Source organism: Primulina eburnea, chromosome 5 (assembly GCF_022965805.1).
Source record: "Primulina eburnea isolate SZY01 chromosome 5, ASM2296580v1, whole genome shotgun sequence".
Lineage (NCBI taxonomy): Eukaryota > Viridiplantae > Streptophyta > Magnoliopsida > Lamiales > Gesneriaceae > Primulina > Primulina eburnea.
The window spans coordinates 33,022,027-33,048,343 of record NC_133105.1 but is presented as its reverse complement, the minus strand read 5'-3'; the positions used below and the strand labels follow the sequence as shown (position 1 = coordinate 33,048,343).

The 26,317-nt window shown below is 40.7% G+C and overlaps 1 protein-coding gene across 1 annotated transcript; it reads right to left on the bottom strand.

The window, feature by feature from the left end:
- Positions 1-19,708: 19,708 nt before the first annotated feature.
- Positions 19,709-22,309, bottom strand: LOC140831816 (uncharacterized). Its single transcript, XM_073195553.1, has 3 exons — positions 21,264-22,309; positions 20,589-21,169; positions 19,709-20,503 (listed from the first exon to the last, which is right to left on the bottom strand). Exons 1-3 carry the CDS (start codon positions 22,168-22,170, stop codon positions 19,985-19,987), a joined length of 2,007 nt encoding a protein of 668 aa, XP_073051654.1. The 5' UTR covers positions 22,171-22,309; the 3' UTR covers positions 19,709-19,984.
- Between the last annotated feature and the right edge of the window lie 4,008 nt (positions 22,310-26,317).

The following is a 26,317-nucleotide window of genomic DNA, read 5'->3' as shown; positions in this document are numbered from 1 at the left end:
GAATCATAAAGAGTAGTACCTGTTGTGAATTCTGGATCTGGGTTTTCAATTGGACTCTGTTCCCTACAATCTTCGGGAACGCTTCTGAGGACAGACTTTAGCAAAGTGTCCCGGCTGTCCACAAATATTGCATCTACCAGTCACTCCCTGACATTGCTCGGTGGAATGTCTCCCTCCGCAACTCCTGCAATACACTCCAGTATAACTCGGGCTAGAACCACTCCCCAACTTCTTGAATGGCTTCTTTCGAGCTTTCAGCAAATCTTGCTTCCCACTCGTACTGCCGTGATCATATCGAAGAGGGGATTGCTGTGTCTGGGGTTGTTTCACACACAACCTCGTCAGTTGTCTAATCAGACTCACCTCAGCTCTCTTTGCTCTACTCAAGATATCAGCAAAATGGTAAGGTCGCTGCAGATTCATAAATACAACTACCTCTGAATTCAACCCTCTGATGAATTGATTTACTATAGCTTCATCATTCCCAGCTATCTGAGGAGCAAAATGCAGTAGAGTAGAGAATTTAGCAATATATGCGTCAATATTGAGCTGCCCTTGGCTCAAATTCTCAAACTCTAATTTCTTGTCCTCTCGGTACGACGCTGAGAAAAATCTTCGATAGAATTCAGTTCTGAATATTTCCCACGAAATCACTGTACCTCTCTGTGCCCACATTCTTCTACTGGTAATCCACCAACTCCTGGCGGCTTCTCGTAACTGATAAGGCACCATTTTAACTCTCTGTTCATCTGTACAATCCAGTAAATCAAACAAGATTTCTATATCATCAAACCAGTTCTGACAGTCTTCCGATGTCTCGGTACCATTCAGAACCGGCGGCTGTAATAACTCAAATTCTTTCATCTTTTCTTCTAGCTGAGTTTCTGGTGCATCTATCTGTTCAAACGAAGTACTGCCCTTTTCTGAAATTCTTCGAGGCGGTATATATGAATATCAAACAAATCAATACACAATCTGTATAATCTGTCTCAGCCCTCCTCTGATCATATACCTCTGATTCAGACTCGGTTCTGATCCAGGCTTAGTAATTACATGCTGTAATCAACTCAGATACAAACAACATGTAATAGGGAAAACAGTAAATCATGCTAGCACCCATAATGTAATTCAAAATTATAATAAATCTCATGTTAGCAATCACATGCACGGAAGAAAATTCAATCTACCCCGCTCATTCTCTACTATCTCAGTCTAAAAGATCTATCAACTCTGACTATCTCAATCTAAAGGATCTATCGCTCTGATACCACCTGTTGTGGGGACCCGGACGCTAATCATCTTCTTAATCATCGTTGGGATTTAATTATCAATTCTGATAAACAGGGTCTAAAAATTTTTCTTTTAACATATCAAGTGCGGAAGGTAATGGCATTATTCTATTATACATATCTGTATAAAAATACAATTCTTGTACAACAATTAATCAAACTAGTCTAAGGTTTAACTACTAAAGTTCAAGTATTATACCAAGTCTACAATAAGTCCGGAATCACCTTGCTATCTAATCCAGCCTCTTTCTCATCTTGACCCTGATCCAGCCCCACCTGTTGTCATGCACACATACAAAACAAGACAACAGCCGGATAACTCCGGTGAGAATAAATCCCAGTATAAAACATTGTAAACATGCATATACATAAAGTAAATCACAAACTATTCTGTCATGAATAAACTTAAAAACAATAGATTTCATAATCTATGAAATCAACTCAAAATCAGCATGCAACACAAATCAGTTAAACATGCTACTCAAATCAAATCATAAAAACATGCTATCGTAACTGAAAGCAATAACAATGGGTTTCATAGTCTATGAAACCACATCTATAAACACATGCAGTTCTAGTCAAATCATGTCTAGACTCGACTCCACTATAACTCTAGGGATCCCGTGATGAATAAGACGTCAATGGCTGTTACCTACTCAACCGATCGTGGTAACTGTACGTCTTATTCCTAGACTTCGGCCATGGCTGTATCGTGGTGCTACAATCGGAGGGTGTCTGCTCCTATGTACGATACACCGAACGTCTAGAAGTCTGACTATCTGTCAAACTTTCCTATCTCAAATGCAATGTATAACCATCTGTAAACAAAGCATGCTCATTTCCAAAAGATTTGAATATAAAGTCTATAAACAAATCATAATCATATCATAAGACAAACAATAATCAAGTATGTGATTTTATTGGGAAACTCAAATGAGATCTAATTTGAGTTCTATCTTCCCAGATATCACATGAATTATACCTTTGTCGTCCCGGTCTGACGAAGAAGATGACCTGTATTCAAATCTGTCCATATCCAATCTGAAAAGACAATAACGAATACATAGTATCAATGAATAACTCAATTCACAATCTGTTCTGATCAATACTCAACTCAGTACATAATCTGATCAATATCTGAACAAGATACAATTCAATTCATGTCATCGCTATCACAATATAATCGAGATCATATCTGAATCTTATCAATCTAAATCAACTGATGTTTCAACGGTATAACATTACAATCTGAATACTCCGTCAATCTGAACATCACAAATATAATACTGGAATTCATAATCTGAATATCGATATATTCAAAATCAGTAATACACAATTCTGATATCAAAATCTTAGTCAATATCTTTCGAAAATCATAACAATTACAGAAACAGACTGTTCTTTAATCTGACTTCAATTCTATAATGTCTACGGTATCAGAAACACCATATCTGAACCATATTCAATTCTGACAATATCATAAATTCAAATCTTGTCTAAACGTAACAAAACTTACGTCCAGTTGTAGCCTGCGTTGATAGGTACACAGTACCACAGTCAGATTCAAAATCTGACGGACGAATTTCTCGTACTTAATTTCCAACACTCCAGAACAAAGCCTTTCCCCAACTTCTCGATTCCTTCTAAGTATTCTGAAGAATTTGCATGTGTATATATATATATACACATCCGTGACATGCATAAAAGCAAGTGGCGCATTCCATGATTTCCAGGTGGCGCTCGGGCGGTCAAGAATAACCGCCCGGGCGCCGAACCCTCTGCCCGGTAACTTCTCTTACGATTCCCTGGCGCTCGAGCGGTAAGTTTCTACCGCTCGGGCGCCACACGTTCTGTTCAAAAATCAAATTGCGATGCATTGGCGCTCGGGCGGTCCTTTTCTACCGCTCGAGCGCCGAAGGTTCTGTCCAAATGCTTGGCTAACCATGCAACGACGCCCGGCCTCGTCATTCAAGTTGGTATAACCCCAATCATGTCAATAATCAACGTCTGATTACCGTAATTAAATCTCGGGCATTACAACCGTCGTACATGTGCTATAAATATCCGCACCCTTAGTCACTTTCTTGCCACACTGAAGTTTTCTCAATTCTACAATTTTCATTTTAACTTTCACTTTTCAATTTCTTTTTTCTTCTACGATTTGTCCACGATTTTCATTAAATTTCAATTTTAAGTGTGAAAGATAAAGATTATAAATATATTAATTTAGTAAGATTGTTAGGTTTACAAAATTATAACCGTAAATTTTTTTTATTTTACGAAAAACATTAGCGACGGAAAGCATAAGACAAACCGTCGCTAATTAGCGACAGACAGCTTAATAAAAACCGTCGTTAAATCGCGATAGAATGCATAAAACCGTCGCTATTAGCGACGGTGTTATTTAGAAGAACCGTCGCAACGTTTTTTATAACAACGATTTTACAATGTTACAACAACGGTTTTTCACTGTCGTCTTTAGACGTCTGCGACAACGGTTTTTCACCGTTGTCTTTGAGCGCACCTTTTAACCACAGAGCTTTTAACAACGGTTTTACAAGACCTACGACAACGGTTTTTCACCGTCGTCTTTGATGTCTACGACAACGGTTTTTCACCGTTGTCTTTGAGCCCACCATTTAACCACAGGGACTTTAACAACAGTTTTTTTGACCTACGACAACGGTTAAAAACCGTTGTCTTTCGCCTTTTTTCTTGTAGTGCTTATCTAGTATATATATATAATATATATTAAAATAATTTTGTTTTATGCATATAATATGTTAAAATTATTAGTTAAATGTGTCATATTTATGATACAAAAGACCATTGACATTAATACAATATATTTACTAATTTAATTATAATTGTTTTAAATTGCTTTTTTTTTAAAAAAATTTGAGTATCAAATCTTTGATCTTTTTAGAGATTTTAAAAAAATATTCAAAATTTTACGAGCAATTCATTGTGAAACATGAAATTTAATTTATTATTCAAACCATATAAAGTGAACCCACCCGATGAACCACATGATAATACAAGAAAACCAAACTGGAGCGAAATAAAATGGATTGGTTTCGGATTAGTCATTCAAAAACAAAAAAACTAACCGAGAGTTACTATAAGCAAACCAAACAGACAGTTGCACACTCATATTCATGAACCTATTTGTGACCTAGTGTCAGAGATCACGTCAAAAATTTTTCCTGTACCATTTTCACATGTTTGCTGAATATGTGTAGGAGCTCGGCGTATGAATCCGACCACATCTTACGCAAGAGCTCTTGCATGGAAAGTTTACACATCTACCTCAAAATTTTAAAGTAAAATCACATGTGGTACAATAAAACTCGGATTTTATTCGGGAATTTATTTGAAACCAATGAATCCTGATGTCAATTAATCTGTACCTTAAGGTACCTACATTGGTGTTCAAAACACCAATGAGGTGTTAATATCAATGACCCCCACCCACTTGTGCAACATGATACATTTGAACGCCAACATCATTTCATTTTTTCTTTTTATTTAATATTTTACTTTTTTTTTGAATTTGAAAATGAAAGAGTAGTCCGCATTAATTACATGTATATATATATATAATATGTATATTATTTAATTTAATAATTTATTTAAATAATTAAAAGAAAGATTATTTATTTTTAATAATATTAAAATAGTAACGGTTAGTTTTATTAAAAATATTAAATAATTATTTTAATGGCTACTTTAATGAAAAATTAAATATTCATCTATAAATACTCACACATTCCACAAATTATTTCAAACATCCAAACACGTTATTCTACATCATAAATCACTAAAAAAATATTCTCTCTTCTATTTTCACCATGTCAATATTATTTGAAAAATTTATTTCTAAAACATAAAACATCCAAACACATTATGATACATCGTAATCTCAAGCATGTGTGGAGAATCGTAAAAGACCGTCCAATGTTTACTCCATAGTCTGTTATTCACGTTGTTTGCATGAAGAAGGCAAGGACTCAGAGTATGGAAAAAGCAACACCTCATCCAACCAAGATGCGAGTCTACTTGTAGACCTAAACAAAGAAGAAAATCGTCCAATGGGTCAGAAAGCTACAAAATTAAAGGGAAAAGGCAAAACAAGATCGGACATGGAGTGTATGACGACAAACTTGGACAATATTATTGCAAAGTTTACTGAATATACAAGCATGAAAAAAGCTAAAGTTGAAATGGAACAAAAACAACTCGAAGTAGAAGTGATGAAAGCAAAAGCTGTCATGCCTAAAGTTCAACTAAAGGAATACGCAATCCTTTTGAAGGATACTTCGCAAATGACATATGAGCAACTTTCATCCATGAATGTCTATGTCAAGAGATAGGGGGAGATGGAATATTTAATTTTTAGTTATTGTAATTCTTGATTATTGTAGTTTTTAATTGTTATAATTTTCATTCAATGTAATTTTCATTTCCGTTAATGTAACTCTCCGGTCAATTAATGTACTTGTTGCAAAGTAGTCGTTGGAATATAGCCATTGCAAATATGGTCATTGGAAAATATCCGTTGGAATATAGCCGTTGCAAAGTAGTCGTTGGAATATAACCAGTGCAAATTTGGTCGTTGAAAAGTAGCCATTGGAATATAGTCGTTGCAAATTTAAAAATATATAGACACCTTGCGCTATACAATTCTTCATTCTACAAACATACCATTTGGCAAACACGTAGACTTAAATTTGTTTACTTCAAAATGTCTCAATATTCCAGTAGTTCCAGCTCTAGCTCGACAAAGGAAAACGAAGTCCAAGTTGAAGTTAATTTCGAAGATTATGATTCGGGGAAAGAGCTAATGTCATTGATACTTCAACAAAGCCGACAAATGGTTGAAGCATATCAAAGAAATAACATGATGCAGCGAAGAAGAAGGTTCATCCAAAGCAAGCGTGAAGTCGGACATGCGAGGCTCTTGAATGATTATTTCTCCACAAGCCCGTTGTATCCAGATCAAATATTTTGAAGACGATTTTGCATGCGAAGAGAATTATTCTTTTGAATAGTGAGTGTACTTGAGAATCGTTCACCGTATTTTAAGCAAAGGGACGATGCTGTGAGAAGAAATGGCTTGTCACCACTACAAAAATGCACGGCTGCAATTCGTCAATTGGCGTATGGAGTCTTGGCCGACCATCTTGACGAGTACCTATGCATGGGTGGATCAACTGCCATCAAGTGTATTTTCAGGTTCTGCGGATATGTGATTGAACTATTTAGTGATCGATATTTGAGAAGGCCAAATGCTGATGATTTTCAACGTCTTCTTCAAATTCATGATGAGAGGCACGGGTTCCCTCGAATATTGGGCAGCCTTGATTGCATGAACTGGGAATGGAAAAATTGCCCAGTTTCTTGGGAAGGCCAGTTTACAAGAGACTATGGGTCACCAACAATCGTGTTTGAAGAGATCGTGTCTCAAGAGTTGTGGATATGACATGCATTCTTTGGTGTCGCCAGTTCACGTAATGATCTTAACATGTTGTACGAATCTCCCATATTCAATAACGTTTTGCAAGGAAATGCCCTAGAGATTAATTTCATGGTCAATGAGACTCAATATATGTAAGGCCCGAGATTATATCATTTTAATCCGAGATTATTTAATTACGAATTTTGGAAGTATGAATTAAATTCCATAAATTTTGTGATTAATTAGGATTGAAATGGAATTAAAAAGAGTTTTGAGGACCAAATTGTAAATAGTGAAGAATTCAGGGGCTAAAGTGCAATATTGGATTTAGTGGGACACTTGTCACCACCATATAACTTGATATATATACAACTCATTCTTCACGAATTCAGAAGCAAGATCAGCGAGAATTCCCTTCAAATTCCCTTAAGCTTTATTTGAGTTTAATTTGAGATTTTGTTCGATCCGATTATCAGAATTTGAATCCAAACGCAGTTCTGTACTCCTCTCGCTAAGAGCTACTACAGGACGTAAGTTTTATTGATTTCTGGTATCATTTGAAAATATGATGTTGTAGGAATTTGATATAATTCGTGTATGGTGTTCTTGTCATGTTAGACATCATAGAATCGAAGTCAGATTGAAGAACGGACTGTGTATGTAATTGTTATGATTTTTGGAGTCGATTTGACTGAGAATTCATATCAGATATGTATGGTTATTGAGATTATGACTGATATCGATATTGATTATGAGTTCTGGTATTATATCTGTGATGTTTGGACTGACGGGGTTATCGAGACAGTGTTGTTATGCCGTCGAAACATCAGTTGGTTGATATTGATCAGATTCGGTATTGATTTGGATTGGATTGTGATACCGTATGTCGATTGACATTAATCAGATTATGTGTTTTGATTTGAGTATTAATCAGAACAGGTATTGAATTGAATTGTGTATTGATATTATACCTATTCAACTGTTCTTACCAGATTGGGAATGGACCGAGACAGAGTCGGGACTTCTTCTTCTTCTTCTGAGCGAGAAGATAAAGGTATAAATTAATGTTGAGTTGGGATTGCACAACTCGAGTGAGGTTTGACTCGAGTTTCCCTAAATCACATACTTTACCTTATTGCATTGATATTTGCATTAAGTTGATTGATGTACTTGTTCTCTTGATACTAGATGACAGGTATTAGACGAGTTATCTTGTGACAGAAGTGCCGGATAGTGGTGGTATCGCCACGGCACATTGCACGATGTCTCAAGATAGGATATTAGCGATAGAGCTACAGTCCTTGACGGTTAGGTCAGGACACTGGATGTTTGGTTATATCGAGTAATGGAATCTATTACGGAATTCGATATAGGAACACCATATTTGGTTATATCGAGTAAAGGGTATTGGAATTCTTCTATTACGGAATTCGATATAGGAATACCAGGGCACTGGTTATATCGAGTAATAGAGATTATGGTTCCATCCTTTACGGAATTCGATATAGGAATACCACATCTGGAAACCGGGATCCCTAGACTAGGATTGAGTCTAGTCTAAAAAGTAGAGTCACGGGATTGAGTGACAGTTATATCTTATGGTATTGATTAATACGGATTTATGTTCCTGAATATGGTTCCTGTCCTTTTATGTTCCTGATATTGGTACATATTTAGAATAGAAATTATTCTTGATACTGATCATGTTCCAGATGTTGGTCCATGTTTAGAATAGAAGTTATTCTTGAGATTGATTATATTCCTGATATTGGTACAGGTTTAGAATAGGAATTATTCTTGATATTGATTTATGTTCCTGATATTGGTACATGCCTAGAATAGGATTTATTCTTGATATTGAATTATGTTCCTGATTAGGGTACATGTTTAGAATATGATTTATTCTTGTAATTGATTTATATTGATTTATATCATGATGTTGATATAGGATATGATTTTTGTTATATGCTCTTATATGATTTATATGATTGCATGTATACATGATTTATACTGGGATATTTATATCTCACCGGAGTTATCCGGCTGTTGTCTTGTTTGTATGTGTGCATGGCAACAGGTGGGCTAGGATCAGGGTCAAGAAGAGAACGAGGCTGGACTAGATAGCGTGGAGATTCGGACTTTGAAGCAACTTAGGGTTCAGCACTGACTTATAGTTGAACCTAGTCGGATTATTGTAGATCATACAATAATTGTATGTTATGTTTAATATGTAATTTGAATTTAATTACATAATGTTTCCGCTGTGTAATTTAAAAAAAAAAAAAAATTTAGACCCTGTTTATTATACTTGATTATTTATTCCCAACGATGATTAAGAAGATGATTAGCGTCCGGGTCCCCACAATATATGAAGGGGTATTATTTAACAGATGGAATATATCTAGAATGTACCACTTTCGTTAAGGCTTTTCCTTGTCCCGAGGATCCAAAGAGGAGGCTTTTTAAGGAAAGACAAGAGTCTGCAAAAAAAGATGTTAAACGAGCATTTGGAGTGCTCCAAGCTCGATGGGCAATTGTCAGAGGTTCGTTACTGGTATAGAAAAATTTAAAACAAATTATGTTAAGCATGCATTATTTTACATAACATGATAGTTGAAGATGAGGGGGTTCACGTGACAAATTGATACAACGATGAAGGTGACGAACCTGCACAACCCCTCCAGGGCTCAAACCGAGGCTTTCATGAATACCTCCGAACAAAGTCTGAAATACGTGATACTCATATGCATCACCAATTTCGTGCCGACTTAGTTGAATATATTTGGTCACAATATAACAACAACCCATGAATTAGTATTTTACATTTTCTCTTATATTTAATTTATATACTTTTTTTATTTTTATGCAAGTATTATTTATTTTTATATGTTGTACTATTTCATTTTAAGTTTATAATAAAATTAAATTTTAAATAAATGACACTTAGAAAATAAGATAAAATTACGTACTAAATATATAAAAACATATTAATATTTATATAAAATATTAATATTTTAACTTTTGTAAATAATTTGAAATTCAATTTATTTACTTTTAAATAAAAATCAGATGAATGAATGGACAATGAGACCTACAAATAATAATTATTAATGTTTAATAAATGTGGGAGAATAAATGTGTTAATATAATGTATATGTTGCATTGGACTCTATGATTTTTGATGATATGGTGGGTGTTATAACGGTAACAAATGTGAATGCCATTAGTACCTTTTACGTCTTTCTCATAGGTTTTTCAGCATTGCAAGATATATTCAAAATTCAGGAAACAGTAAAAAGACATATTCAAAATTCAGAAAAAAAAACATATGTAATCTTTATTAGTGGATAACAATTATTTTACGAAACTATTGGAATACAAATATTATTGGAAAGTTTCATTACCGAAACTGTAGAATTGTAATAAGGGATATTGATATTTGATAATTATGATGATATTAATAATACGAAAAAATAAAATTATTTATTTTGTGAAATTTTTATTCAAATTTAATATTAAAACACCTCTTATAATATAATATGATGAGGCGGCTTTGGGAAGAAATTAAACTTGTATTGAGAATTTTTAAAAAAATCAACCTTGAATTCTAGAACCTTTAACCTTAAAGTCAAAGGTGGATTGCTCACGGTTAAAATAATCCAGTTTTCAAAAACATTTAATAAAAAATGTTTAAAATTAAATTAACAAATATAGCGAGTGAACATAACATAAATATAATAAAGATCACACGCGCTCCATTCTCTCACTTAAAGACAAGCTCGAAGCCGTCGAGGCCGAAAACGTAGTGATGACGATCGTACACATCGAGAGACCCGGGCTCGAGGAAAAGATAGAGTTATTAGACGCCAATCATAGAGTTGTTTCTTCAACCCATAAATATATTTTGATGCAGTTTCTGCACCAAATATAACATTCATCTCCAACCCATTTACTTCAAATGTTACACTAAAAAGTATATTACTAGAATATTCTTTTTGTTTACTATTTATTTATTAATTTAACAATATAATTATAATTAATGTTAATATTGGTATTATAATTATAATTTTATTTTTATTAATAGTTAAATTTATTTATTTGATTCTTATATATATTAACTCTAATATTTATAATACGAATTAATACAAATGCTTCATTATTAAAATTGATGATACCCTAGGGATGAGCCCACTACCCATGGCCCATCCCAAGCCCCAAAGGAAAGACGAGCCCACCAAAGGCCCTAGCCCAAATGGAAGACAGGCCCACTAAGGGCCCAGGTATTCTCCTATAAATACCAGGTTTGGGTGTTCAGTTTATTCATTCACTAAATTGTTTTCAGCAGCACCCTTAGCTGCTCCCCCCATATATCCTCAGTCACAGACTTGAGCGTCGGAGGGGCTACGCCAGGTGTAATGCCTGAGATTCTTGTAGATAGTTGAATACGAAACGCAAGAACAGACGGGGCGAAACGATGTGATAAGATATGAAATTTGGAATGGGCATCACCGCACCCGCGGTAGAATTAGACCGCACCCGCGGTGCATGGACAGTAGGGTGCCCAAATTTGAGTTTGCAAGACCGCACCCGCGGTCCTAACCATACCGCACCCGCGGTGCTGAGACCGCACCCGCGGTGTTTACATGACCGCAGCCGCGGTCGACTATTTTGGAAAATGCTAGGGCTGCCGAAGGCACAGCGCACCCGCGCTCTTGCTGATACCGCACCCGCGGTGATGCGTGTTACGCAAAGACATTGACATGTGTTCGAACCATGCAAGATATATATAGATTGCTTCGATTCTTTCTTCATTTCAGCAGAGAGAGGGTCGAAATTCAGAAAGAAAGCTACCATTTCTTTTGATCTTTGGCTTGCGATTTTGTAGGAGTTAGTTATCCAAATTTGAATCTGACTTCGGTTTTGAGCTCCTCTCGTTATTGGCTACGAAGTGATGTAAGTTTTGTTCAGTTCTATCATGTTTCAAGAACTTCATGTAAGGGAAATGCTATTATGATGGTATTTAGTTGTTCTAGTGAAGATTATGAGTTTATAATCGCAAACGGAACGAAGAAATGATATCATATGCAATTCCTATGAGTTTCAGTATGTTTGATGAATAGTTGGGGCAGAATTATTGTGTTTTAGATTGATATTGTAATGTTTATGAGTTGAGGATGGTATATGTTGTTATCTGTTGAGATTTGGATTGACCGGTATTAAGAATATACGTCGTTATCCCGTCAAATTGTATCGAGATCACGTAGTGACTTGGATATGTGTTGATTCGATAAGAGATTGATAGATTTTGTATCAACATTTCCATTTCATATTCGTATTGTCAACCGTGACAGCAACTGTGCGACGAAAGGTATAGTACATGTTTTGTTTGGGGAATCACGACTCAAATGAGCTCACATTTGAGTTTCCCAACCAAAATCACATACTTATTTTATTGTTTATATCTAGATATGATTATGATTGTTTATAGATTTGTTTATAGAACTTGTATACAAATCTTACTATGCTTTGTTTACAGATTATGTGGCATTGCATTAGAATGATTATGCTTTTTTACAGATTTTGTATTCATGCATTAAGATAGGACAGTCTGGAGATCAGGCAGACTTCTAGATGTTCGGCGATATCTCAGCTTAGGGGAAGATCACCGCCCCTTTGTAGACGTGGATACAGATCAGGCCGAAGTCTAGGAATAAGACGTACAGCACCTCGATTGGTAGGGTAGGTGACAGCCAGTGACGTCTTATTCACAACGGGATCCCTAGAGTTCTAGTCGAGTCGCGTCTAGGCATGATTAGACTCGCATTGCATGATTATATATGAATGACATTCATATTAACATGTTTCATGTTTTAGATTGTTTTAATACATGTTTATACTGGGATTTGTTCTCACCGGTTTTCCGGCTGTTGTTATGTCTGTATGTGTGCATAACAACAGGTGGGGCAGGATCTGGGTCGAGACAGAGATGATCGTGTTAGCGTGGAGATCACGGGCGTAGCAGATGGACCAGTAGTTGTCTTTTATTATGTACTGTCTTTTAATACTGGTTAGTTGAGGACATACAGAATAAGACATGTATTGTGTTTGTATGTTGTAAATTTAATAAAGAACTTATGCTTGTTTAATTACATTTGATTAAATGTAAAAGCGAAAAAAATTTGACCCACCTTTTAGAATAACGATCCATTTAATCCCAAGAAAAAGAATTAGAGCCCGGGTCCCCACACCAGGACACCCTCCTGGCCCCCTCTTAACGATCTTCTTTGTTATTTCAGGCTCAGGGTAACTTCAAAACCCGCGTCTGGATTAGTGACACTTGCTGGGAGCGGACCCTAAATTTCCCGTGAGTATCACTTGGCGCCGTCTGTGGAAAACACTTGAGTTGAGACGTAGAGATGGTAGGCAGGAGAGGAAGTAGAAGAGCTCCCTCAGCATCATCACGTCTTCAGAGGGGACCTGAACAGTCTCATGTTGAGACAAGATAGGAACAACCTCGTCAAGAGACAAAGACTGAGCAGCCCCGTCACGAGACAAGGGTTGAGCAAACCCGTCCTAATGAGAACGTGGGAAACTTAACCCTGGAACAGTTGGGCCAATTCATCGCCCGTACAGTAGATGAGGCAATGAGGAGGAACCAAGAGTCCATGGGTGTTGAGGAACCAGCCGCTCGGCAGGAGCGTGAGGAAAATGTTTAAGTCCACCAGAGCAGGGTTGAAGAGACGCAACCACCTCAAAGTGGAGAAATTAGTGAGATGGGGGAGATGTGGAAGGAGATAAAGAGATTGAGGGAGCAGGTGGGAAGCAGGGCGTCAGTACCCAAGAGAGGAAGCCCTTTTTCACTAGCCATCTTGGAGGAAGGGCTCCCTCCGAATTTCCGACAATCAAACGTTGGAGAGTATGACGGACATACAGACCCTGAGGAACACTTGGGGAGATTTGAGAATGCGGCTCTGTTGCACCAATATTCGGACGGAGTCAGGTGCAGGGTGTTTCTGGGCACGTTGGTGAGGTCAGCCCAGCAATGGTTTAATACCCTGCAGCCCAACTCCATACAGTCGTTCGAGGATTTCTCTGCAGCCTTCTTGCACCGATTTGCCAGCAGCAAGAGGCATCAAAAGAACTATTTGAGTTTATTTGTGATGAAACAGCAAGAGGCTGAAACATTGCGGGACTTTGTCCAGCGCTTCAACACTGCAGCACTAGAAATACCAGCGGCTACCCCGGACATCATGATAAGCGCCTTTACCCAAGGGCTGAGTGGGGGAGAATTCTTCAAATCGCTGGTCAAGAAGCCTCCGTCGAGCTATGATGACTTTTTAGCTCGGGCGGAGAAATATGTAAACTTGGAGGATGCTCAACGATACAGGAGGATGGAAAACCGGCCCGGAGGAAGTAGGGTGGAGGGAGCCGAGAGAGGTGGAAAGAAGAGGGGTGCAGGGGAAAGAGATGAGGACAGAACCAAAGGTAGAGGACAATTCTCATCACATGTTCCTCTGAATAGGAGTCGGGATAAGGTGATGGAGGTGAGGGAGTCGGGGGAGAGAGGGGAGAAGTCGCAGAGGGTTGAGAGCAGTGCTCGACCTCCGCCACGGGGTAGATAGGAAGGGTCCTCGTCCGGGAGTGAGCTGAGATCTCGCCCGTCTTCTAGGCAGGGTCGAGGCCCTCCATGGATACATCCGAGGGTCGAAGCGCCGAGGAGAGAGGGTCGAGGTCAGGATGTCCCTCGGGAGCCGGCTGAACCGAGGAGGAGAACGAACGAGGATAACCACCCCACGAGAGGGATGATTCATATGATCTCGGGGGGTGCTACTGATGGAGATTCCGGGAGAGCGCGGAAAGCGCATGGGAGGAGGTTGGAAAATTTTGAGATTTCTAGAGGTGCGGACCTGCCCCCGGATCCCATCATCAGTTTCGGGCCGGAGGACCTCCGAGGCATCGTGGCCCCTCATAACGACGCCTTGGTGGTGACGGCCACCATTGCCAATTATGATGTGGCAAGGATCTTCATTGATAATGGGAGCTCTGTAAATATATTGTTTAAGAGCACGTTGGATCAGATGAAAGTCGAAGGATTCGAGTTTGATCCAGTCTCCACTCCTCTATATGGGTTCGCAGGCCATGCCATTCCACCGTTGGGTCAGATTACTCTTCCCCTATCTTTGGGACGTGACTCTCGGCGGGTAACAAAGATGATAAAATTTACCGTGGTAGATACCCCCTCATCGTATAATGGAATCCTGGGGCGGCCAACCTTAAAGGATTTCAGAGCCGTAGCTTCCACATATCATCAGAAGTTGAAATTTCCTGTGGGAAAGGAGGTGGGAATCTTGTGTGGAGACCAGAAAGTTGCACGAAGATGTTATGAAGGAATAGTGAAAGAAGAGGGGAAGAGGGCACGTGTGGAGGTCAATATGATTAGAAGGGGGCGAAGCGCGTTGCCCGTGGTAAGAAGGGAGGTTCATGAGGTGATGGATGAGAAGCCGGAGATCGTGACATTGGGGTCTGACAAGAAAACTCTAAGAATAGCCCCTGACCTTGACCCAGAGGTAAGGGAAAAACTTATTACTTGTTTACAAGCTAATCTCAACAGGTTCGCTTGGTCAGCCCAAGAGCTCACAGGGACGAGTCCAGATGTAGCAGAACATCGTTTAAACATCTTACCGAATTCTCGTCCCGTGAAACAGAAGAAAAGACACTTCGGTCCCGAGAAAGATATAGTTATAAAAAAGGAGGTGGGAGAATTGCTCAGTGCTGGGCACATTCGAGAGGTACAATTTCCTACTTGGCTCTCGAATGTCGTTCTTGTCCCCAAAAGTTCAGTAAAATGGAGGATGTGTGTGGACTTCAGAGATCTCAACAAAGCATGTCCTAAAGATTGTTATCCCTTGCCGTGGATAGATCAGTTGGTGGACTCCACAGCCGGACATCAGTATTTGTGCATGCTAGACGCTTATCAGGGGTACCATCAAATCCCCTTGGCAGTGGAGGATCAAGATAAAGTAAGTTTCATCACCTCTGAAGGAACTTTCTGTTACGTGGTCATGCCATTCGGACTCAAAAATGCCGGAGCCACGTATCAGCGGTTGATGGATAAAGTCTTTTCTAAGCAGGTGGGGAGGAATGTGGAAGTGTATGTGGATGACATCATGGTAAAGTCTAAGGATTCAACCCTGCTCATACCTGACCTAGTGGAGACATTTTCCACCCTCAGGTCCTATGGGCTGAAGCTGAACCCTCAAAAGTGTATATTTGGGGTGAAGAGTGGGAAGTTTCTGGGCTATATGGTGACAGAGGGGGGATTGAGGCTAACCCCGAGAAAGTTCAAGCCATCCAGGGTATGGTCTCCCCTCGGGGGCCCAAAGATGTTCAGCAGTTGACAGGGAGGATTGCTGCGCTGGCACGTTTTATCTCGAGGTCCGCCCACAGGAGCTTACCTTTCTTCCGGACCTTGCGAAAAGCAAAAAAATTTGAATGGGGGCCGGATTGTGAGAAGGCTTTCACAGAATTGAAGGAGTACCTGGCCGAGCTTCCCGTCCTGGCCAAACCGACAACGGGTGAGCCTTTATGGATATATTTATCTGCCACTGAAGGGGATGTGAGTTCAGTCCTTGTTAAGCTGGATGGATCAGTTCAGCAGCCGGTTTACTACGTTTCGCATGCACTCAAAGGGGCAGAAATCAGGTATTCAGGGTTGGAAAAATTGGCTTTTGCATTGGTGATGACAGCCAGACGCTTGAGGCCTTACTTCTTATCTCATCCGATTGTGGTGCTCACTAACAGTCCATTGGGCAGAATCCTAACTCATTCGGATATGTCTGGCTGTTTGATCAAGTGGACTACTGAGCTAGGGGAGTATGACATCCAGTATGAGCCAAGAACATCCATTAAAGCACAAGCCTTAGCCGATTTTTTGGCTGAGACCGTGCATCTTGAAAATGAAGACCCTTGGAAAGTGTATGTTGATGGTTCATCTTCTAAGGATGGAAGTGGGGTGGGGGTAGTATTGATTTCGCCGGCCGGGGAGGAAGTGAAGTTAGCAGTTAGGTTGGATTTTCGAGCATCCAATAATGAGGCAGAGTATGAGGCTGTGTTGGCCGGACTTCGAGCAGCCAGAAATGTGGGAGCTACCCGAGTACTTATTTTTTCTGACTCGCAGTTGGTAGCACAACAGATGAAGGGGATGTATGATGTGAAAGATGAGAAACTTATTGAGTATGCTCGAGAAGTGGACAGAGTTAGAGAGAAATTCACGGAGATTACATTTGAACAGATCCCCAGGAAAGAAAATGAAAAGGCGGACGCTCTAGCCAAAATGGCTGGAACAATGGGAAGTTGGAAGACTAGAGATGTGGTATTTCAAATCGAACTCACACCTCAAACGAGTTCGCCCGCAGTTGAACAGGAGGAGGAAGATTGGAGAACCGCTATACTTGATTACTTGAAGGAGGGAAAACTTCCTGCTGACCCCAGAGAGGCTCATAAGTTGAAGGCAAAATGTGCACGCTATGTAATGGTTGGGGACGTGTTGTTTAGAACGTCTTTTGCAGGACCGCTCCTTCGGTGTTTGGGTTACCAAGAGGCTGATTATGTGCTTCGAGAAGTTCATGAGGGGTGTTGTGGAAATCATTTGGGAGCTTATGCATTGGCCAGGAAAGTGCTCCTCGCCGGTTATTCTTGGCCCTCAGTGCTGCATGATGCTCAAGAGTTGGTAATGTCTTGTGATAGTTGTCAACGTCATGCGCGGTTGAGTCACCGGCCGGCCGCAATGATGAAGGCTGTCACGGCCGCCTGTCCCTTTGACCAGTGGGGAATGGATATCGTGGGACCGTTTCCTATAGCTCCTGCTCAGAAAAAATTCCTATTGGTAGCAGTTGATTATTTTTCAAAGTGGGTGGAAGCAGAGCCTTTGGCCAGAATCACCGAGAACGACGTCCTGAAATTCTTGTGGAAGAGTATAGTATGCAGGTACGGGGTACCTAGGAGGTTGATATCCGATAATGGGAGACAGTTCCAAGGGGCCAAAATCGAAGCTTGGTGTAAAGAGATGAAGATCCAACAAGTCTTTACCTCTGTAGCTTACCCGCAGAGTAATGGCCAGGTGGAGGTGACTAATCGGACGCTAGTACAGGGTCTGAAAGTTCGACTGGGCAAAGCCAAAGGCAATTGGGTGGAGGAGCTACCAAGTGTCTTATGGGCATACCGAACCACTCCGAGAGAGGGAACCAAAGAAACTCCTTTCAGCTTGGTCTACGGTAATGAAGCAGTGCTCCCGGCTAAGATCGGGTTGGAATCGGCAAGGGTGATGTTTTATGACGAGGACAATGGAGCGAGACGCGCTACTGACCTTGATCTTTTGGAAGGAAAGAGGGAGGCTGCCAGCATTCAACTGGAAGCTTATAAGAACCGCATTGCACAGTCTTATAATCGGAGAGTCGTGCAAAGAAACTTTTAGGTGGGTGATTTGGTCCTGAGGAAGGTGCCAGAAGAGCAGAGGGGAAAATTGGACCCAAAGTGGGAGGGTCCCTTCAAAGTGATCGAGAGGCTGAGCTCTGGAGCCTATTACTTAGAAAATGCGCAAGGCAAAGCTTTGAAGAGGCCTTGGAATGCTTATCACCTTAGGAAGTATTATCCTTAGTTCTGTCGTCGATGTATTTTATTTTCTGAACTTTCTTATGTAATCCATTGGAATTCAATAAAATTAAGTTCTTCTTTTCGAATTTATGAATGTTGTTATGTTTGGGTGGGGAGAATTTTTATTTTCCTACTAAGGCATCGCCTAGTAGAGGAGCAGAGTTGGGGCGGAGATAAATTTTATTTTCTTACTGAGGCATCGCCTAGTAGAGGAGCAGAGTTTGGGTGGGGAGAAATTTTATTTTCCTACTTAGGCATCGCCTAGTAGAGGAGCAGAGTTGAGGCGGAGATAAATTTTATTTTCCTACTGAGGCATCGCCTAGTAGAGGAGCAGAGTTTGGGCGAGGAGAAATTTTATTTTCCTGCTAAGGCATCGCCTAGTAGAGGAGCAGATTTGGGGCGGTGATAAATTTTATTTTCCTACTGAGGCATCGCCTAGTAGAGGAGCAGAGTTTGGGCGAGGAGAAATTTTATTTTCCTACTAAGGCATCGCCTAGTAGAGGAGTTAGAGGGTGATGGTGTTGAGTTTTATTTTTGCCTCTAAGGTATGACTTAGCAGAGAGTTAGGGGTGAATTTGTGTTGATTTTTATTTTCCTGCTAAGGTGTCACCTAGCAGAGGAGTTAGAGGGGTGAGGTGGATGATTTTATTTTCCTGCTAAGTATCACTTAGCAGAGGAGTTAGAGAGAAGGGTTGATGGAGGTTGATTTTATTTCTGCTAAGTTCACTAGCTATTTTTAGGGTGAGGTGGTATTTCTATTTTCTGCTATGTCACTACAGGATTAGAGGGTGATGGATAGTCTTTCCTGCTAGGTTGATTACAGAGGTTAGAGGGTGATGGTGTTGATTTTTATTTTTCCTGCTAAAGGTGTCACCTAGCCAGAGGAGTTAGAGGGTGAGGTGGATGATTCCTATTTTCCATGCTAAGGTGTCACCTCGCAGAGGAGTTAGAGGGTGATGTCGTTGATTTCTATTTTCCTGCTAAGGTGTCACCTAGCAGAGGAATTAAAGGGTGGATGATGGTGAATTTCTATTTTCCTGCTAAGGTGTCACCTAGAAGAGGAGTTAAAGGGTTGGAGATGGTGGAATTCTATTTTCCTGCTAATGTGTCAACCTAGCAGAGGGGTTAGCAGGGGAAGGTGGTTCATTTTTATTTTTGTTAAGGTATGACCTAGCAGAGGAGTTAGAGGGGGGAGGTGTTGATTTTTATTTCCCTGCTAAGGTGTCACCTAGCAGAGGAGTTAAAGGGTGGAGATGGTGAATTTCTATTTTCCTGCTAAGGTGTCGCCTAGCAGAGGAATTAAAAGGGGAAGGTGGTTGATTTTTATTTTCCTGCTAAGGTATGACCTAGCAAAGGAGTTAGAGGGTGATGATTTTATTTGCCCTAACAAGTTAATAGTATCAGAGACAAACTCATGAGAAGCAGTAAATTCAAATGCAAAATACCCAAGGTTGCATAAATAAAACGAGTTCGTACATGTCAAAAGTGCACAAAAGGAAATAGCCAAATATAAACGTCCCAAAAGTTGCATAATCCTATGGAAAATAAAACAATGCAGAAAATAACATAAATAAAGGAGCTCAATCTAGGAATCGGGGGGGAGACTCGATATGAAGCTCTCGAAGTCGATAAAGTCAGTAGGGGCGCCTGGCGGAGGATAGCCCTGAGCATGGAAAAGGCCGACTGCACCCTCGAAGCCCACCCCCAGGTAGTGAAAAGCTTTCGGGCCACAGATCTCGACAAATTCGTCGGATTTGAGAAATTCCTCTTTGAAGGAGGAAACTTCTGCAGCGTGTCGCACCTTGGCATCTTCGAGCTCAGCTTGTGAATCCTTTAAATCTGTCTTTAACTTCTGGATGTCTTTAGCTTGGTCCTCTGTCAGTCGCTGGAGCTCGTGTTTCTCTTTCAGAAGCTCTTGTTTTTGCTTCAGAAACTCGTCACCTCGAGCTTGGGACTCCGAAAGCTCCTTAGTGTGTGTCGCTTTCATCTCATCGATAGTAGCTTGGAGCTGTTCACGAAGAGCCATGCCCTCGCGCAAGTCTTGGCAGGCAGTAGATCGAGTGTCGTTGGCACGCTCCACCAACTCCCCTATGTAGATCATGCCCTAGATATATAGCAAGAGTGAAAAGATGACAAGGAAATCATACATGTATTGGACATTAATCTAGAGAATAGAAAGAGAAATATACCTCAGTGATGCTGCTGTATGTCCGGCGAGTGAGGTCAGACCACCCCAGTGAATTAATGAATGCTGCATCCGCTTCGGAAGGAAGCTGATACATTATCTTTTGAGCCAGCTGAGTAGGACCTCGCCCCACAATGGCTGTATCTGATGTGTATAGAGGATGTACCCCTGATGCAGGAGGAGGCTCCTCATCGGACTCAGACCCTTCTGGAGAAGAGACCGACACTACTGAGATCTCTGAGATCTTGCGCTTACCATGATGGGGGACTGATGGGCTAGGATCAACAGACACCTTTTGTTTACCAGACGGAGGAGGGGACTTGGCGCGAGGAGGTGGAGAGGAGGCTCGCTTTGGGGCAGAGGAGGAGGAGCCCGTCTTCTTCTTCTTCACAGCAGTAGGGGAGCTAGCGGACTTCTGCGCAGTAGTAGAGCAGGAACCTGTTTTCTTTTTCTCAGCGACAGAACAATCTCTTTTTGTGCTCGTCGTGACTGTCGGGGTAATGGACTTCTGGGGTGCTGATGAGGAACCCCCGGCCTTTGTCTTGGAGAGCTCACGAAGAAATAGGGCGTTCATGACTCTAGTACCTGCAAGCAGAGACAAGGAACCAAATGAGAATGTTATCAAGTAACATAATAAACGAAAGAAAAACAAGAAGTATGAAAGGGTTAGAATATCTACCAGCATCCTCCTTCAGCTTAATTTTCGCGGGACTTAACCCGACATGGCACAGGAGATCTTCAGATAGAAGTTGGGGGATGCTAAAGCATCGGTCTCCTAATACACTCATTATGTGTAGATAATCCTTATCTTTCTTATAATCCTTTGAAAGCTCAGGCTTAGTGAAGTTAGGGCACCAATCAGTGGAACAAGTCAGTTCTTCCGGTGGCTGGATAAAGAAAAAGTATTTTTTCCAGTCCTTCACATGACTAGGAGCCCCATCGAAAAGCTTGCGGTTAGACCGGGAAATCACATAGAAGGGTCCCTCTTTTGACTTGGCTAAGACAAGGAAGTAGGAGAAGGTAGTGCAACGTAAAGGAAGATCTAAAGCCCGGAATAAGACGATGAGGCAGCATATTGAGCGGAGAGCATTGGGAGTGAGCAAATCTAAATGCATCTGATAATAATTGCTCAGCTTCTGAAGGAAGTCATCTAGTGGAAAGCGCAGACCTGCATCGAAATGGTGCTGGAAGAATGTGTAACAACCCTTGGGAGCTAAATAGGGACGGTCGTCGGGGGTAGGAATTATGATCTGGTGAGAAGAGGGAATATGCCACATAGTCCTAATTTTGGAATCGCTAGTAGGGAGGATATGAGACGTTAGGTGGCCGTACCAGAGGTCGTTAGCATTAGAGATATTCATTTGTTGGGTTACATGGCGAATCTCCTTACCAGGGCGGCTATGAGTGACGACTTCTACCTCAGGGGTAAATTCAGGATCTTCTAAGGAATTCCTAGACTCGCTAGACCTCTTGGAATCACTCGCGGAAGTAGACTCAGAATTACTCGCAGAAGTAGATTCAGAATTACTGGCAGAATCAGACTCGGAATAGCTCGAAGAACTAAATTCGGCATCATAGGAAGACATTTTCTAAGGATAACTGAGCAAATAGAAAGGAGACTAACCCCGATGCAGCGTGAAAAAATGCACAAGGGATGAGACCGAGAGCACTCGGACGCTGGTGGGGGCGAGACGCGGCGAGATGGGCGAGAGCTCGGGCAAGCAAGCAGGCGAGAGCTCAGGCGCAGATAGGCGAGAGTTCGGGCAAGCAAGCGGACGAGAGCTCGGGCGGAAGTGGGCGAGAGCGCGGGCACCGGGGCGTGAGCACAACACCGTGGGCGAGAAGGCAGGCGCCGTGGCCGAGAGCGGTGGGCGCAAGCGGGCGAGAGTGCTCGCGCGGTGGTGGGCGAGAGTGGCAGGCGCTATGGGCGAGAGTGCTCGGGCGAAAGTGGGTGAGAGCGTAGGCTGGGGGGCGAGTAGGCGGGGCGAGAGCTGGGCGTGGCAAGGTGGCGAGGCTGTGAGGCGAGGCGGCGGGACGAGAGCTGGGTGTGGCGAGGCTGTGCGGCGAGGCTATGGGGCGAGTAGGCGGGGCGAGAGCTGGGTATGGCGAGGTGGCGAGGTTGTGAGGCGAGGCGGCAGGACGAGAGCTGGGGCGTGGCGAGGCTGTGCGGCGAGGCTGTGGGGCGAGTAGGCGGGGCGAGAGCTGGGCGTGGCGAGGCGCGCTACGGGCGAGACGCGCTGCTGGGCGAGGGCGAGATGGCGCGCTGCTGGGCGGTGATTGATGAGGCGAGACGGGAGTGGTGTGTATGCGTGTGAGTAAGTGAATGCAGCGCACAAAATGTTTTGTGTGGGAGAAGCGAGAATGAAATAAGAGGATGATCTCTATTTATAGGTGGAGCCCAAATCTTTATTTTCAAGGCAGGATTCTGATTTGATTTCCTCCCTTCCAGGAGAAGATTACGATTCGATTTGTGTGATCCCCGCGACCTGACCGGCCATGTCGATCCCCGCGACCTGACCGGGCAGGTCGATCCCCGTAATGGTGGTGAACATCGTTCGTTAACGACAAACAAAATTACTTTTTCTGGCACGGTCCGTCCTCATCGCCGATAAACCAAGGACAACACAATTAATCGAACTTTGAACCTACGATTCAGTTCGACTCGGGAGGGGGAGACTGGTGATACCCTAGGGATGAGCCCACTACCCCTGGCCCATCCCAAGCCCCAAAGGAAAGACGAGCCCACCATAGGCCCTAGCCCAAATGGAAGACAGGGCCCACTAAGGGCCCAGGTATTCTCCTATAAATACCAGGTTTGGGTGTTCAGTTTATTCATTCACTATATTGTTTTCACCAGCACCCTTAGCTGCTCCCCCCATATATCCTCAGTCACTGACTTGAGCGTCGGAGGGGCTACGCCAGGACACCCTCCTGGCCCCCTCTTAACGATCTTCTTTGTTATTTCAGGCTCAGGGTAACTTCAAAACCCGCGTCTGGATTAGTGACACTTGCTGGGAGCGGACCCTAAATTTCCGTGAGTATCAATTGACATAATTTTAATACAGATAATTTATTTTTAGAACTTAATATGAATCTAAATTCAAACATCTGAACAACTATATTCCTCCCACAAATGATCAATTAACTCCTCTACGTCAAATTATATTAATTAAAAATCATTAAATCAAATTAGTTTCTAAATATTAATAATTAAAATAAATAAATAAATATTTTAAAAATCAACAATTATATTTTTTAAAATTTTTAGGATTAAATATCTAATTATTAAAATAAATATTATACTATTATTTTATAATATTTAGAATTTTTAATACAAATATTTATAATAAATATACATTAAAAAAAATTAAAAAAATTACCCATGAGCCAAATTTGGTGCAGGGGAGAGGGGATGCGCTATTTTGGTGAAATAGCGCAGCCCCATTGGAGCATTAAAAGCTACGCCAAAATGGTGTCAGCGTTGGAGTTTCCCTTACAATCTAATTTAGCGACGGTTGGTCTATTTAAAACTGTCGCTAATTAACGACGGGTTTTGAAAAATCGTCGCAATATTTTTACGACGGTGACTTTAACGACGGTGGTAATTTCCGTCGCTAATCATATTAACGACGGAATAAACCGTACCATCGCTAAAGAGAGTTTTTTTTTTTTTGTAGTGTCTGATGAAGACGGATGCATCAAGTTAGAGAATCATCGTCATTTGATGGCGGGTCACACCCTCATCCCAAAGGAAGAGTTTAAGGCCGGAAAAGAACATACTTGTGCTTATATCATATTTTCATTCTTTCTTTTGCATTTATTTGAATCAATTTATATGATTTGTATATTTGAATAAAAGAAAAAAATTCCTAGTTTTGGAGATAAGTGATTTAAAAAGAATTCCAAGGATAACAAAATACCACAGACAAGAAAATAAAAGAACAAAAGAAATTTTTAAAATACGTCTTATCGTTCTGGATGGAAGGAATGATATTTGGAAGAAGAAATTTTGTGAATTCTGGACATCTGCAAACTTAAGAAGATGTTGGAAATAAAGTTTGAGCTTTTGAGATATTAGCCCATTATAAGATGAGAAAAATTTGGATGAAGCGTACAACATGAGGCTTCGCGCAGAATACACAACAGAGGATACACACAGAAGATAGAGGAAGAAGCTTGGAGACATAATATTAGAGCCTTTTGATCCAGAGATTGAGAATACTTTCCGGCGTAGTCGTAAAACACAAATGGAACAATCCTCAAACTCTAAACCAAAAGAAGAATTCAAATTAGAGGAAAAGGCTGAAACTGAAACACCAAGGATTGAAGAAATGGCCAACGAAGGATGATCGTATTGTCTATGATCTTACTAGACGAACTACTTTAGTTTAATATGGTTCGAGCATCACTCGTCCTAATGTGGAAACAAACACTTGAGTTGAAGCTAACCATAATTCAAATGATACATTATCAAATGAGATTTGGAGGATCTCATATTGAGGATCCTAAAGCAAATTTGGAGGCATTCTTATTTATATGTGACACGATTAAATTTAATGGATCGGAGTGAGCACATATACAATAAGATTGATAATATTCTCTTTCTCTTTGCATGGTGAAGCGCCCGAATGGATTAGGGATCTACCAATGTGCTCTAATACTACATGGAATGGTTTGGTGGAAGCTTTCTTAATTTCGTATTTTCCACCAACCAAGCTAGCACAAATGCGTATGGATATTTCATATTTTAGCTAGAAGAATGGTGAGACATTGCATACAGCTTGAGGAATATTAAGGAAGATGTTGAGAAGGTGTCCTCAACATGGTTTCTCTTCTTCCAAACAAGTTAAATTTTCTACAATATAGTTGATATTTATGTGCATTATGTTCTAGAAGCGAAAACCAATGGTATTCTATACAGGAAGACCCCACGAGTTGCCATGGAAATAATTTATAATATGTCTTAAAAGAAGACATGTTGGCCAGACATTAAACGAGAAAGAAGGTCGGAGTCCTTGATATAGATGTTTTGAATACACTTATTCCTAAGATTGATGGTTTGGCAGATAAATTCTCTCAACTGCAACCAAATCAAGCAAATCAAGTCAAAGGAATAGTCATCGAACAACAACACATTTTTTATGAAGAAGCAGTGAATTTCGTGGGAAATCAATGGAACATCAATCCAATCCTTACAACTCCACATACAATCCAGGATTGAGGAACCACCCAAATTTTTCTTAGAAGAATACTGAGAATGCTCTTAATCCAACACATTTTCCTCAATTTCCTGCTCCTCAACAAGTGAGATAACATGAATTATTTTGACCTGCAACACCTCCAGGATTCAAGCAATGGAGTCAAATACCAACTTATCATGATGCTATCATTAAACATGCCGTGGGGATGGAAATAAGGTTGAAATATTATGATGCTATCTAGCAAAGGTTAGAAGACCAAATGGATAAAATAGTCACTTAGAAAATCGAGCCTTTGGAAAACTAGCAAGTAATATTAAAAATCTGAAAGGAGTGAATGTGGTGAGTACAATGATTAAGACCGAGAACGAGGAACCTAAGAAACATAATTATACAGAAGTAGGGGAAAATGATATATGAGGATTGTTGGAACTTTTCAATTTCGCAATCTTGATTTTGATGCTAACAAAACTTGTTATTGTGTTTCTAACATATTTACTCAAGTGTGAAGTTGCAAACTGTGGGGACCCGGACG